This window comes from Rattus rattus, chromosome 4, assembly GCF_011064425.1.
Source record: "Rattus rattus isolate New Zealand chromosome 4, Rrattus_CSIRO_v1, whole genome shotgun sequence".
NCBI classification, from domain to species: Eukaryota; Metazoa; Chordata; class Mammalia; order Rodentia; family Muridae; genus Rattus; species Rattus rattus.
In genome coordinates, this window is record NC_046157.1 from 18,799,167 (window position 1) to 18,814,838 (window position 15,672).

A 15,672-nucleotide genomic window follows, 5' to 3' on the forward strand; every position below is an offset into this window, starting at 1 on the left:
CAGCCTTCAGTGGAAACACACTGGCAGGGCCAGGAGGTCAGTTGCCTGACTGGGCTGTTGAAGTTCTATCTGTGTGGCCAGGTTATTTTGAAGCCCTGAATCTGGGATGGGGATGCCAGAGTGTCCAAGGCAGGAACAACAGGCTGGCTCTTCAAGGATGGGAGATCTGGGGCCTGAAATTGGGCGTTGGGAAGAAAAGATTTGCCAGCTCAGAACACGCACTGTTCCCAGAACTGAGAGTGGTCACTTCAGTCGCCATCCCTACCCCGACTCAAGACACCTCTTCCAGTTTCTTCTGTCACGATCCCAATGCTCTGGGAGGCTGACGTAGTTCAGAGCCAAGTTCCCTGACACACGTTACCCCTTAGATCTACATGGCGTTTAAAGGGCTACATGTCAGCATCTAAAGGCCTGCACACTAGGGACTGCGTAAGCTGCCTGCAGAGAAACCCAGAGCTCAGGAAAGCTAACTGACCTGAGGTCACACAGCTGCCCTGTATCGAGAGCCAGGCTTTCCGACTCGGGGTCAGTCCCACTGCCTTTGTGAGGCTTGCTTCAGTTTGCATCATATTTCAGCCTTGAGAAGCAGGACTGATACAAAGAAGAGTCCTATGGGTTGAGCTGCATGGAGCAGTTCATCCATACAGGGCACTGGCAGAGGAAGGTAGGCCTTCTCGGGTCCCAGAAGCTGTGTTTTAGATTAAGCCAACCTGGAAAGGCTGTGATCTAAGTGGCCACAGGATGGTGAGAGGGGAAATAATGGCCAGGGAACTGAACAACTGACTCGAGGGAACTTCTTGTTTCCTTCTCTTCTGCTTTAAATCAGTGGGTATGCATAGACGAGGTCATGAGCATGCATTTGTGTGCCCGTGTGTGTGGAGGCCAGAGGTCAGCTCTCCTAGCATTTTCCTCGATTATTCTCCGACTCATTTCTGACATAGGGTCTCTCACTGAACTGGGAGTCCACTGATTTCAGCTGGGCTGGCCGGCCAGCAAACCCAGGGATCTTGTCTGTCATCTCAGCTCTGGATAACTGTTGATATGGATGCCACGGTGCCCAACGTTTTACATGGATGCTGGCGACCAACTCAGACCCTCGTGCTTGCACGGTAATCATTTTACTGACTAAACTGAACATTACAGCTTTAAAAATTGTTTTGTGTGCATGTGTTTGTCTGCATTTGTGTGTGTGTGTGTGTGTGTGTGTGTGTGTGTGTGTGTGTGCCGCGTGCCTTATGCATGCCTGGTACCCACAGAAGAGGGCATCCGATCCCCTGGAACTGGGGTTATGAATGGTGGTGAGGCACCATGTAGGTGTTGCGAACCAAACCCAGGTCTTCTGGATGAGCAACAAATGTTCTTAACCACTGAGCCATCCCTCTAGCCCTGAGTAAAAATTTTTGTACTTCAACTCCTTGCCTGAAAAGGTAAAAGAGCTGGGGAGACAGAGGAGAGGGGAGCACACAGAAGAAGGCAGTGATGACCTCACAACTCGGGGAAGGTCTTTCCTGTCACTGGACTCTGCTCTTCCAACAGAAAGGATTCTGTTCTGTCCACTGTCAAATGGCAAGAGGGATCCATAAAAGCACAGGCTCCCAAGGTGCTGTTGAAAATGTTACTTCTACCCTGATTAGAAATCTCCTCCCCAGTTAGCCTCCTTTTTTCAAAGGTCTAGCTTCACCATCTTTCAGAGCCCTTCTCCATGATGCAGTCCTTATTAGCTCCCTAAGCCACAGAGCTGGCAGCAAAAGAGGCAAAGCCTGCAGGGGCTGGGGAGTCTTTCTCACTCTGGGTGAGGGCTGCCAAGAGGGTCACGGAGCTTTAGTGAAGAAGTTAAAATGCACGTGGTTAATTAGGTTTGATGTAAGAGCTGGGTTGAGCATTCTGATCCTTGGAGATACAGACCCAAGTCTGGCAACTGGTTCCCAGTTTTCAACCTCATTGAGTGACTCGGGCAGGTGGAAATGTGGGGTTGAGGAGCTGTGAAAACCCAGGGAGGACTGCCCCAGCTTTTCAGAGGTGGTATGGATGTGGGAACCTCTTGGCAGCAGCTGAATCCAAAGGGAAATCTAGCCCAGGCCAGAGAAGAAGATTTCTTAGAGACAGGCCCTGGCTAGAGGCAGATGCTGGGCCTAGGTACTCAGGGCCTGGAGTGTCACTTTGTAGACACAAGGGGTGGGGGGTGGTCATGGGACTGAAGAAGCTGGCAGGCAGCCATGTGGCTCTAAGCCCAGAAGAACTGTTCCCAAGAGACCCCAGTGTTTCATTTTTATCCTCATTTGGAATTTTTTTTTTGCATGTAAATTTCTTTCACACATAATGTCCCCATTCACCCCTCCCCCCAAGGATGCAAGGAAAAGCTGAACTGCAGGCCTTCACTTTAAAAACAGTTCTCCATGTGGTGTGGTGACAGATGGAGAGATGGCCAGGCAGAGGGGGGACGCAGGGACCTTGTGCTGGTCTTGCTGTTGTGGCTGGTGGTATGGGAGTGGATGGTGTATGTGAGAGTACCCACAACCATTGGTTGACAGAGGTAGGAAGGGCTGTGCTAACAGCCTCCCTTAATGTAGTGGCTGGTTAACTCTGAGGTTCCAGTATGCTGTACTCTCCTCTTAAACTGCTTTCAAAGACAGCCTATGTCTTCTTAGAGCACTGTGGAGACTCAAATATATACCCAGATAGGATGCTTCTGGTGTAGAGACCCAGCAAACTGCCCTTTGATGGAACGCGGTCCCCAGTTGAGAGAAGGTAGGGATGGCTTGGTGACGTCATTCTCATGGCGGCAGATGAGTCCATTTACAGTGTACTGCGATGAACAAGCTGCTATGAGGCCAAGGGTGTTGGTCAACAGGGCGGACTTTCACATGGAGTCTGGGCATGGAGCGTGGGAGTGCAGTGCCAGGTTTTGGGGTCCCAGGAACGGAGGATAAGTATAGATAGGACTAGAGGGGGCTGCCGCTCAGTTCAGTGAGAGCACAGAATACACTTCCAGAAGATATGGGTGAAGCTGGACCTTGGGAGCTTTGGGAATAGGTTCCAAACCATCACCTTAGCAGCAGGAGACCTTCCGGAGGAGGCACAGCCACCTGGTTTCCATTGGTCTTCAGATGCACCACCAGCCATTTCCGTCTACCATGTCTGCTGCAGTAAAGTTCCACTTTCATGTTGCCTGTGTTTAACAACTTGATGTCCAGGATCCCATGTGCCATTTGTCTCTGAGGTCACTAAGCAACATCAGAGATGATGGCTACCATCAGGACAGTGACAGGTTCAGAGGAGCTCATGGGCCCTTGGGAGGCTCAGCATGGAATGAACGCCAATGGCTGTGAGGCAGCTGCACTGGACACTGTGGAGCAATGGGCAGATCCACACATTCCCCCTGGAGCGGCTAGGCTAACTGAACTTTCTGCCTACAGGAAGCTATGAGTCTGTTACCACATGGAAAAGCTTTCTGATCTTATAACAACACATATTGGGGCTTTCTTCGGCCATCAAGAACACCCTGATGTCTCTGCTTGGGGAGCAAGTAGCTCTCAGGGGCCCGCCTCCCTCAGGTCACAAAGAGGCTACCCAGCTTTAAATGTTAAGAACCTTAAAAATGGGTTTACTTGAAAGCTTGCCTAAGTATAGAGTGAAACATCTGACTAGATCAGTTAATTTTCTGAGTGGATGAAGCTAGGCACATCCTTCTGTATTTACCACTTCTCCGACAGTGTGGGAATCCTACTCTTCTCTCCCTACCCTGTTAGAGCTAGACAAAGTCCCCAGTTCCAGGTGCCTTAGGACACAGATACCTGGCTCCTACCCGCCTCTATCTGGTTTTCCTCTACTTGCATCTGACTCCTTCAGTACGTGCCAGTGTCACCTAGGCACGGAGATAAAGCACCATGGGTGTCTACACGTTGACAGGTGTGGGGCCCACGCATGCCTGTGCCTGTCCTGTGAAATGCCAGGGAAACAGAGTCAGGACTGCCCCTGCCTTCCCCATCTCTAACATGCGTTTAGGCTGTGAAGGCCCACACGGCTTCCTTCCTCAGCAGAGTCCTCTGACCCACACCTGCCAGACTCGGCTCTGCGGCAGAACCCAACCCACACCCACACCCACAGGGGACTGCTTCATTCAGGCAGAGCTCCCGTTTTCAACCACTGGACTCCTGGCTCAGCTCACTCAGGTGGCTTCTTCCACAGCTGACTTCCCTCTTCCTAGGCCATGGTCTCTTGTGGGTTTTTTGTTTTTTTTTTTTTTTTTTTTTTTTTCAGAGCTGGGGACCGAACCCAGGGCCTTGCGCTTGCTAGGCAAGCACTCTACCACTGAGCTAAATCCCCAACCCCCTCTCGTGGGTTTTTAGTTGCTTTTGTAATATGGTGGTGGACTTCTTAGAGATTATGCCAAGTAATAATAACAATAACAATAATAATAATGGTGATGATGATGATGATGATGATGATGATGATGATGACGACGCTACCTTGCTAGGTGAAAACTTTAGGGCTACACATAAGAAAGGGTTTAGGGGAAACCTACTACTGTTAATGCTAAATGGACATGGTGTCAAACTGCCTTCTAAATATTTATGTCTGTAGCCAGAGATCAGATCTTTTTTTCTTTTTTTGAGACAGTCTCTCTCTCTCTCTCTCTCTCTCTCTCTCTCTCTCTCTCTCTCTCTCTCTCTCTCTTTGTGTGTGTGTGTGTGTGTGTGTGTGTGTGTGTGTGTGTGTGTGTAGCCCTGGATGTTCCGAAGTTATGTAGACCAGGTTGGCCTTGAACTCAGAGATCCGCCTGCCTGTGCCTCCTGAGGGCTGGGATTAAGCGTGTGCACCACCAGTGCCTGAGAGAGAAGCCTCTTTTCTGTACAGAGCAGTGTTTAGTGTATAGATCCACAAATGATCAAAGTGCTGAGGATGAGTGACTTCTGAGTGCTCAGTCACACGTGAGACATGCACGTTACATGTATTACCCCCACCCCACCCCCTAAGACACTGGGAACACCCTAGAAGAGGGGACAGAGAGAACAAAAGATCTGGAGGATGCAGAGGACTCAATATGGCTGTTGTGTTCATGAACTCATAGCTGTGGTTATCCGCACAAGATTGGGCCTGACAGGATTACCTCAGGAAGAGGCCCCATCCCTAGCTGAGGAGTTATTGTCACTGCTGGGGTGGGAGTAGGGGTTGTCCTTGTTTCTTCAGTGGCATAGTCACCGATACGTTACCTGTGCTTGAGTGAGGAGCCCTGATTAAATCCAGCGGGTATTTCAGAATAAGACAACAACTGTGGAAGAACGAAGGCGACTTGTCGGGAAGAATGGGGGTTTGGGGAGGTAAGAGCAATAGAGGGGGTAGATGTGATAAAAAGTATATTCTGCACATGTATGAAGTAGTCAAAAATACATTTAGAAACGGAAGAAATTATTTTGCATTAGAGGAAATCTATGGGACACAGATTTGGAGAACGATATCTCAGACTACCCCGAAAGTCTGAATAGCAAGGCAAGCTAGGCCGTGCTTGGTCTGATTCTCCAGGGTTTGTAGGTCTCCGTGTTTATAGACTTGGTAATGGATGTTCAAGAAGGCAGGGTGCTACTCCAGCTCCCATGTGCATGCAAACCTGGGGTGTGGGAAAGGTCTACGACGTGTTCCTGCCTCCCTGTCTCTAGACCAAGGTTCCAGGAGAGAGGCAGTTAGATGGGCCTTTTCATGTGATTGCCATAGCCCCTGGCCCAGCCTGGGCCCTGGGGGTGGGCGAAAGAAGGCCAGTTAATCCTTTCTTGCTTGGTTCCTAACCAGCTACAGTTCACACAGTAACTAGAACCAGGTCACCGAGAGAAACCACAGCGCATGGAAGAACGAGAGCCCAGAAGATCAAGAGGCAGAGAAGGGGGACGGGGGAGAGGAAAGAGTGGGGACAACTATAAGGAGAAAAAAACAAAACAAAACAAAACCCAACCACTGGGTGGCTCTTAGCCACTGCGAGTCAACCAATTACAGCTGTTTTCTATGGAAAAAAAAAAAAAAAGTATTCTATGTTTCAATTAATTGAGTTGGGTATTTTCTACATAAAGCCAGACTTTCCAAGGAAGAAAACATTAAGAAAATTCAAGAGAAAAGCACACAAGGCTTTGTTTTTAAAAACGATACCAAAGTAGTTTCCTAGCCAAATAGAGGTGAATTTAGGTTTTGTTTTGTTTTGCTTCAGTCCGGATGGGACACCCTGAGATCGCCTGACATGGCAGAAGCACGGTCCGCCCTGGATTCTCGCAAGGTCACTGTTTAGGGAACACGCTGAGAAAGGCAATCAGTGTAGAAAATAGGACAACATAGCTGCTTCTACCTCCATACTAGTATTAGGGTCAAGATCATCACACTCTGACTCCTCGGAACTGTTCGTCTCCTTGGTTGGCAGCATGAAGAAGGGGGGAGAAAAAGAACACAGTTAGAAACGCAGTAGTCTGGCTGGCGGGGCACATCAGAGAAGCATGGGCATGGGAAACCAGGCAGAGAAACAACCAGGTATTTTTCAGGTGGGGTGTGGGGCGTCATGGCAGCAGCATGCTCTCTCGAGGGGGCCGTGGACACCTGTTTATCACACCAGGAAGAGCAATGGAGGTGACCGGATGAAGCAATGAGTGCCGGAATTAAACTGTCCACTCCGGCGAGGCTGGGCTTCCCAATTTCTTTTCCCCAAAGGGATCTTGAATAGGTTTTGGTTGCTCTTTGCTCGGGAAGGCAAAGTGCCTAAGAGATAATCAATGTGTGATTTCCATTGTCCTGAGGCAGAGCATTTCAGAAGAGTCACCTAACGACATTGTTTCTAGATGGGAAAAAAAAAAAAAAAATGGAGGGTCTGGCAAGCACACGGTTGATAGTTCAAAGGAACAGATCATTTAAAAAACAACCGGGGCTTCACCGATGGGTCGCCCTGTTTTTCCCACGCGCAGCGGGATGTCTGGGGAAAAGAAATGAAACTTTACTGCGGCATGATGAACTTTAAGTGCCAAACCTCTGCCTTCATGACACCAGGGGTTCGGAGCGTACCCCTGTAACCTGAATGTGTTCCCAGACCTAGGCTGCTGAGTGGGTGTCTTTGAGAAGTTTAGTATGAACCAAGCGTCTTGCGTTTCTAAGAATGCTGCAGATAATTTTGTTGTAAAACATCTGCTTAGTCAGAAGAGAGAAGGAAAAGAGAGGTACTCACTTGAAATTGAAGGTGCCAGGAGAAAAAAAAAAAAAATAATAATAATAAAAAAAAAAAACAGATTGACCTTGCATGCAGAATCCTGCTAAACTACTCCCCCTTCGGTCCCCACACTGGGCAGTGAATAAGTAGCCAATCCCCACCCACCCAAACTGCCTGTGAGGATGCTTCAGGGAGGGAATGGATGACAGGGACCCAGCTCCGAACACCTTACTCACTTTAACAGAGGCTTTGTTGCCCAGAATATCCTTGGGTTTACGAGGCCCTGTGGCTTCATTTTTACCCGTGTTCTCCACGTCTGCCCGCTTTCTCATGCGTAGAGTGTGCCATGAGCATGACTTCCTGTTGTACCAAAAAACGCACCAATCAAAATGGCAGGATGGAGCAGAGGGAGGTGGTGGGCGGGCTCACCACCGCTGCGCACCAGAGGAGACGCTCCAGTGAAGCCCCTGCCAGCCTCAGGGCCCCAGACCTGCGTTACCAGGTCCTGCAGTGGCTGGGGCTGATCTCGCCTCTAACTGGAAGTGAGGATGAACTTTGACCCTTCCTGAAAGTGTGCTAGGTAAAGTATAGCATCTGGAAAAAAAATGGGTACCAGGTCACCAGACCCAGGGAGGTTTTCTTTGAGCATCTGATGAAGACCCTTTGGACTGAGGTGGTGTTTGGACAAGGGTGTGGTGGATGGGATGAGTATAGAATAGGAAAGATAGAGGAACTGCATTTTACTTGTGCAAACAAGCCACTGGCACCTTCTATAAAACCACATATATTGTCTGGAATAAGGTGCTCTCAAGCACTGGGGGAGTGCCAGGGTTTCTGAGGAAGTTGCCTTGGTAAGTGGAGGCGTATACCCCACACATATCTGGATTTACATAGGGCAAGTTTCCTGTGTGTGCCCTCCACATTTATTTTTTCGCTGTGTTTGTTATAGGGCCCAATCACAAAAGGGTTCCACTTTCCCTGTTGGAATAAGGCCCAGCGTGTGTTCCCAGGGAGGTGGCAGTAGCAATGTTCTTTCACACAATCTATCCCACTTGGGGGCTGGGCTCCACTTCACGGCTACAGAAGACAGGCTCAGTCCTTGAGTCCCGCATCTGTCAGAGTCAACGGCAGCAAAGGCCACGGCCTAAGCAGCATCAGAGACCTGAGCAGTAGTGGTGTTTCATGGCCCACAGGATTTGCATGAGTTAGTTCTTGTCTGGAGTGAGGCCTACACTCTCTTCTGTTTTCCTGGTTAAATATGGGTCTCTGTAGATAGGGCTCCAGGAAGAGAACCTTCATGAGGGGAGAGGCGGGGGGATTTAGAAGGAAATTACTTCAAATGCCTCTTCTCCACAGCGCTCCAGAGTCACCAGGAGTTAAAGGAACCCAAGATAGGTGTTCTATCTAGGAACATTCGTCACCTAACATACAGCCTTGACGATTAACCTGAAGAGGAAAATCCCACTTGTGGCCTGGCATGTTTTGGGAAGAGGGATCCTTCCAAAGACCAGAGCTTTTCTCAGAGCCCCTGATCAGTAGCCCCTCAGGACCTCCCAGAGCACCTGGCTCTACCTTTTCTACCCCAGTGAGAATCAGACATGGAGGACGCCCCTAGATCGTATGACACTGACAACTGCAGACTTCTGTCTCTTGTCTTTTATTCCCAAATCCATGTCCCTGGCTCCCCTGGGAACATCCTGAGTCGGGGGGGGGGTGTCCCTGCGGAAAAGAATCCCAAGGCAGAAGGTACAGTGTGTTTATCTGTGCACACGTAGGGCATACGCCTGGTAACTGTCACCCTCTGGGCTCCCCAGTGTGCTTGGTGAGAAATGTTAAAAATAGCGCAGGAGGAAGATCGGAGATGCTCAAGAGGCAGGAGAGGTTCGATTTCAAATTCTTCTTCCCAGAAGAACACGTCACCACGGTTTGGGGAGCTTCCATCTCTTGGCCACAAGCCCAGCGACTGATGTGGACACAGTTTCAGTGACATTTATACTGTAGGCATCCCTGTGGTCACAGCAGGCCCAGGGAAGGGGGAGTGAGTGGCCCACCTCCAGTGCCACCAGCCCTTGTGAAACTGTGGCTTGCAAGGAACTCAAGGAGCTAGTGGGTGCATCTATCTGTTCTCTTTGCCCCTCGTCCCTGAGACCAAGACACCAAAGGTGGCAGAGGTGGGGGTGGGGGAAAGGTGGGCTCAGTGTCTGGGTGAGGAGAATACCGCCCATGAGGAACTACCTCTGTGAGGCTTGGTTACGTCAGGCCTTCCCATCCAAGGCTTCTGAAATGAATGTCTCTAGACTAGGACAGGCCGGGCCTATTTCATTGCTGGGCCACTTCTGATTTCTGTGGTCACCTGGAGAGGCCAGGTGACATCAGCACCTTCTACTCCCTGACAGGAAAGGGTCAAGGCAGGCATTTCTGCTGGTGTCGCTGCTCCGTCACCTCGTGATAGTGCCTTGAACCCCCCCCCCGGGTGACCATGAAGCATGGGGGGCTATGAAGCTGTGAGAAAAGCAGGCTGACACTGCCCTATGTGGGTCACCCACAGACATCGGGACTTGAAGGAGACCCGGGTGCTGGGAACCCTCTGGATAGCTCTGACTCTTTGTCATTCCCCTTGGGTAAAGTCAGAGAAAATCCAGACGGGGGTGTTTAGAGGAAAGGGCAGGGTCCAAGATCTAGCAACAAAGGCACTTTTGATACAGGAAACAAAACAAACCCTGTCAATGCGGCTAACCAACCCGTAAACCATAGAGAGTAAAGGGGAAAAAAAATCATTTTCACACCCGAAGTCTGAGAATAATGGGATGGAGGGGGGGAGGGGAGGGTCAACTAACCTCTGACCTCATTAAAACATGCTCATGGTGAAAATTTATTTTACATATTTAAAATATCACATTTAAAATTATTAGTTACATTACAGGTACAATGATAAACATTGCGGCTCCTCCTATTGCACAACCTGACTTTATCCATAGGGGTTTCTTTAAATAGTGCAAAATGCTTTATACAGGAATGTGTTCAGAAGGGTTTTTGTTTTTTTGCAATCAAAATAAGGAAAAGAAATATCTTACAAGTTACCATGAACATATATATTAAAGTGACAGGGGAGGAGAGAAATAAAAATAAAAACGTTACAATCTGTACAGAGAGGAATTACCATGGACAACCAAAAAAAAAAAAAAAAAAATCCCCTTTCTTTTGGGAGAAGCAGCAGGCTCTGACCTGTCCAGGCCTGGCGTTTGTGCTAAGGTCATTTCTAGGTGCCAATCAAAAAATATATATATATATCAGTAACTTCATACAGTATAAATAGAAGTCCAGTCCAGTGAGTCCCGTGGTGGGCCAAATGTAGCAACGGAGGGCATGCCTTTTGTCCCCTAAGGTTTCAGTAGGGTTCTTTTCTTAACGAGTTGGGGGGGAAAGAGAAGGGGAAAGATGAACAGAAAATTATAAACGAAAGGGAAATAAAATCCACCATCTCCACCATCACCACCATCACCACCACCACCACGACCCCAGAGCGATCTAGCCTGGACACCCCGAGCTGCAGGAGGACAGTTCCACACCCTCATCCCCCTGGCGTCATCGTGAACGAGCAGCAGCCATCCCCTGCAGGGTTTGCACTTTGTGTTTTTTTCCCCCCCGGTTCTGACTTTTCCCCCCTTTAACCCGAATACTCCTCTCCCCGGAAGCCATGGGCTTACTTACTTGATGCTCTCGTCACTACTCTCGGCCGGCGCTGTGGCTTTGGTGAGGGGTGCCAGGATGCTGCCTGGGACCCAGCCCTCCGCTGCTGGGGAATGGTCGCTGGCAGGCTGGTACACCAGACACATGTTCTGCTGGTTGACGGCGAGGACCTGGACCACCTCACCTTGGCTCACACAGATTTCGTTCTCCTTCAGTGCATAGTAATCTTTAATTACGGCCATGGTTGAGGTCCCATTGCAGCCTCCCAGGTCGTTCTGCTAGGGGGACAGGGGTGGAAGGCACACAAACACCAGGAGGGTGGTTCGCACAGGCTTACTCTGCCTCCTACTGTGTGGTCAAAGGCCAGATGCTGGCAGGGTGAAGGGGGAGTGGAAAAGCAGAGCACTCCTGAGCGAGGACACTGTTGTAAACATGCTCTGAAAGCACATTTCATAGCCGTACCATGTTTTAGCCAAAGTATATAACCAAGTATTATAATGGCTTCACGTGGTGCTGGGAGAAAACTACCAACACACCTTCAACTGGAAGCATGCAGCCTTCCCGATGGTAGGAAGAACCTGTTATCAGCACAGGGGCACGAAAGCACTTGGACAGAGTGAAGTCAGGGTGAATGTCAGGTCAGAGGTCACAATCCTCCTCTATGGGAAGAACATAGACCCTTTGATGCAACGTCCCCCTACCCCTTTTTTATTTATTTATTATATATGAGTACACTGTAGCTGTCTTCAGACACACCAGAAGAGGGCATCGGGTCTCTTTACAGATGGTTGTGAGCCACCATGTGGTTGCTGGGAATTGAACTCAGGACCTCTGGAAGAGCAGTCAATGCTCTTAACCACTGAGCCATCTCTCCAGCTCCCCCTACCCCTTTTTTAGACTTCACTTGACATGTAAGCCAGGACCTTGAACTCATAATCCTTGAACTGCAGCCTCCCCAAGTGCTGGAATTCACAGGCATGCACCACCATGCCCAGCTCATTTCTTTATCCTTCTAAGAAGCATCACTCGCCCGTGCTCCTCATCCTGACCCTCTCTGACACAGGAGTAAGAATAGTTTCATATCTGATGCACAGGTAAGGCCCTGGGCTACCCTGTGAAACAGATATCCTGAGGTCTCCCCACCAATGTACATAATAATACAGGAGGCGCTGCCCATGTGACCTCTTCAAGCGCTTGATACCAGGGCAGCTGCATCTACACAGACCTGTAACTCCCCGGGAGGCCACGCTGCCTCCTAGGGCATGGTGAGAACCAGAAAATCTTCCATCTGGCTGACAAAATGTCAGAGTGACTTCAACTGATTCACATGGGCAGGGTTTTTCTAGGGTAGAAAATTATTTCAGGTGGCACGGTGAGAAAGGCAGGCGGGACAGTTACTGTGGTACAGGACTGAACTTACACTTACGTTAATCATTCATCTGAGCAAAATCAACATCAACTGAGGATTGGGGAAAAGAGTTACATCTATAAAACTAGGCCACATGTGTAAGAAATGCAGGTGTCCCAATCCCAGACCTAATGGGTTCTGGAGACTACCGAGGTCTGCTGGGCAAATCCGCTAGGGTTTAAAAGTGAGGCTCACGGTTTAGAGTGGAAAGCAGATCACATAAACTAGCTAGCACCTTCCCAGTTTTCTTCTGTTCCCACTGTGGTTTAGGATAAAGCCAGCTGCGCAGGCTAGACCTGTGGTACGCTGTGGAGTTTGAAGTGCGGACCATGGAACCTAGCTTTCACACATGCTTAACGATCAGCTGCCTCTTGCCTCATCATCCAATGGAGGGTGAGCTTCCTTCTGTCGGTCCTGGTACACGATTGTTAGATGGGGCTGACTCTTGCTAATATGGCAAACAGGAACTTCTGTTTAAAGCACCCATTTTCCCTATTACCACGAGAATTCCCTCACATTTAGATGCTAACAGCCCTCGGACACTCAGTGCCCCAGCCAGAGGAAACTGATTTCAGTTAATTACAACGGAAGAAAGAAAAATAAGCAAGACTCGATCATATTTATCGGGTTGTTCCTGCTAACATAATTGTCACGAGAAGAGGCTGTTTCCCAAGGATGACTTCAGGTCTTTGAGGTGGTGAGGGAACAAGCAAGCTGCCACTTACCTTGCTAGCGTCAAACTTGTCCCCAGCCTGGTGGTAGTCGAACCCTGGACTGCCATTGGAGGTAGATATCTTCAGGGGTGGCAGGGGCGGGTTGTAGCTGGAGCCCTTGGGGGGCTTCTCTGAGCCCACTGGGACAGAGGAATAGGGCCTGGGGCTGGCTTGAGGAACCCTAGGGGGCTGGGACCGGATCACAGCTGTGCTCCTCTCTTTCCGCTGATACTCGATGGGTGACTGCAGAGCTGCAGGTAAGAAGAGGGAGTTAGTCTACCTTCAGGGACCCCACAAGGATGCAGAGGTCTGCTAGGTACCCGCGTGCGTGCATGTTTAAAGAGCTTCAGGAGGGGACTGGCTGCCACTCTGACATTTAAAACTGCCAGAAGGAAGTGTGTGTGAATTGGGAATAGGTAGCACTCAAAAGACCTGGGTGTAGGGTCACAGGTCTCCATGGAAGGGGAGGGGACGAAACAGGTAAGGGAGATGATAAGGGGCATGGTACCCAGAGGCTCAGCGCACCCATTTCGCCGACTGCCATGGAAATTCCCTCACATTTAGACGAGAAGCAATTTTATTAAATGACCTTAAGAGTTCTAGATCCAGGTTCTGTCACTGGGCGAGTTTAAGGAACACGAACCTTGTAGCAGTTAGCCGGCAGGTTTGAGAGGAGCAGGCAGGTGCCTTTCTGTGTGATTCCAAAGCCACTTTGAGGCCAATGTAAAACAGGAGCTCGGGGGTCGGGGAGTGGGGGTGTGGGTGGAGGGAAGCAGGTGATCTCCTGCTTATGTCTGACCACCTGCCTGACTGCTGAAAGCTGGAAAATCCAAGTGAGTATGGGGGAAAGCAGGGGGGAGACGAGGCAAATGGCGGTGTGGGGCGACTCAGAGGATGAAGGTGTGATCTGTGCTCTGCTTCCCTGAGCTTACGATTCAAAGGTGTGAGCGCTAAAGAGGTACAGCCGGAAAAAGCCACCGTGGTAGACTGCTGTATAAAGGGCTCTCCGGGCGAGCGCAACTAGGCTATTTCAATCAGTGTTCGCAAGGATCTAAGTCGATTAATAGCGGCTGCAGCGCAGTGATGCATTTCCACAGACTTGATGGGCGTCACACACTCCTTTCTAATCAGGCCTCAGGAGAGAAGATAGGCAGAGGTGCCTGCCCATGTGTCCGTAAGAAGCCCGGTCCTGTTCTATCGCTGCATAGTCTTCTCCCGAGTGTACCAAAAATACACAGCAGGCCTGCCTGAGCGCAGCCCCTGAGCCTCCTGGGGAGAATCCTGTGGGCATTAAATCTTTAGGTAATGACCACCCAGTTCAGCAATAGCTCCATCATTCACTATAATTAGGAGAGAGGTCTTTTGGGACCGCGTGAAATCTGATCCATTGACTGTGCTGAAAGCAGCAGCCTGGTTCCAAGTTTAAGCACATCTAAGAATGCTTTAGCACTTTCTTGCTCACTAAGCCCTATAAACTGAGTTGCAAACTCTACCCGTGACGTGGAATTGGGGTGCTCCATGGTTATGCCCACAGATTACCCCCAAATGCTGGAAATACTGTTTTCTTCAATAAGTTATGAAGAAGGCTAGGCCTGTATTCTCTCACTAGCCTTAACTGGAATACCTCAGGCTTGGGATCAGGAAGCCTCTGGTTCTCTCACTCAACTTCCTGAATGCCACAAACACAGACATGTACACGCCACGCTCAGACTCGGGCATTTCTAACAGCGAGGTTTTGCCTTTTGGGTTCATTTCGTTTTATGTCTGATCCCCTGCCTGCCTGACCCTCTTCCACACCCCCTTCCTACCTCCTTTCCCTTTCTCTTTGCTTTGTTTGGAAGCACAGGACGAATGTCTGCTCTGCCGCTGACCACTGTATGGAAGAACCAGTGAGCCAGCCCTCAAGTCACAGCTTTGGGTTCAGAGCCTTTCATCTTTTTGGTTTTGCCAGACAGGTTATCTCTGTGCAGTCCTGACTGTCCTGGAACTCACTCTGTAGACCAGGCTGGCCTAGAACCGGGAGCTCTGCCTGCCTCTGCCTCCCAGTGCCTCCCAGCTCAGACCCTTTCCTAACGCCTACTGCTTTTGCTCTGGACGAGTTTCTTAATGCCTTCAAGTCTGTTTCTCCTCACATGAAAAATAAGCAGGATGCGTCGTGTTATACGGGGTTTAACCTTGAAGAAACAAAATGCTTAGTTTACCTCTGGATAAGAGGAGGGGTGAATACGAGGAGGTCGCCACTATTGCTATTTTGTTTCTTTCTGGTTTCAACTTACTGTTTTCTATTTTACTCTAGTTCCGAAGTGATGAGCTTTTTACATAGCCCTCACCCCCACCTTAGCTCATCAGAAATCCTTTCTAGAATGTAGCTTAAATCAATCTATTTTATGCACGCCTGTCTTTTTGCATTAAATCACACCAGCCACAAGCTGTGTTTATTCAAAGCTGCGTACTCAGAGACGGTGGCTGTACAGCTTTCCGTCCTAACCTGTGTTGTTTAACTGTCAATGCTGTAAAATAAAAAGGAACCTTGGGAGCTCTTTGTGTCTCCTGTCTGAGTAACTGTTGTGGAAAGTTGGGCCTAGCAATTGTTTCTCATTTGAAAGGGACGGGATTGGCTAGATGGGTAGCTTAGGCAAGCTCTCACCTGTTGGGAAAAGAGGAAGGATTTGAACTGCTTTACC

The 15,672-nt window shown here is 49.4% G+C and overlaps 1 protein-coding gene across 1 annotated transcript in view; it reads right to left on the reverse strand.

The window, feature by feature from the left end:
* The window catches only part of Kalrn (kalirin RhoGEF kinase), a 537,823-nt gene that overhangs the window by 28,164 nt on the left and 493,987 nt on the right, over window positions 1–15,672 (reverse strand). The window contains 4 exon segments of the mRNA XM_032900150.1: window positions 6,332–6,391; window positions 7,414–7,537; window positions 10,889–11,145; window positions 13,001–13,239. Of these exon segments, the coding sequence (XP_032756041.1) occupies window positions 6,332–6,391; window positions 7,414–7,537; window positions 10,889–11,145; window positions 13,001–13,239 (680 nt within the window).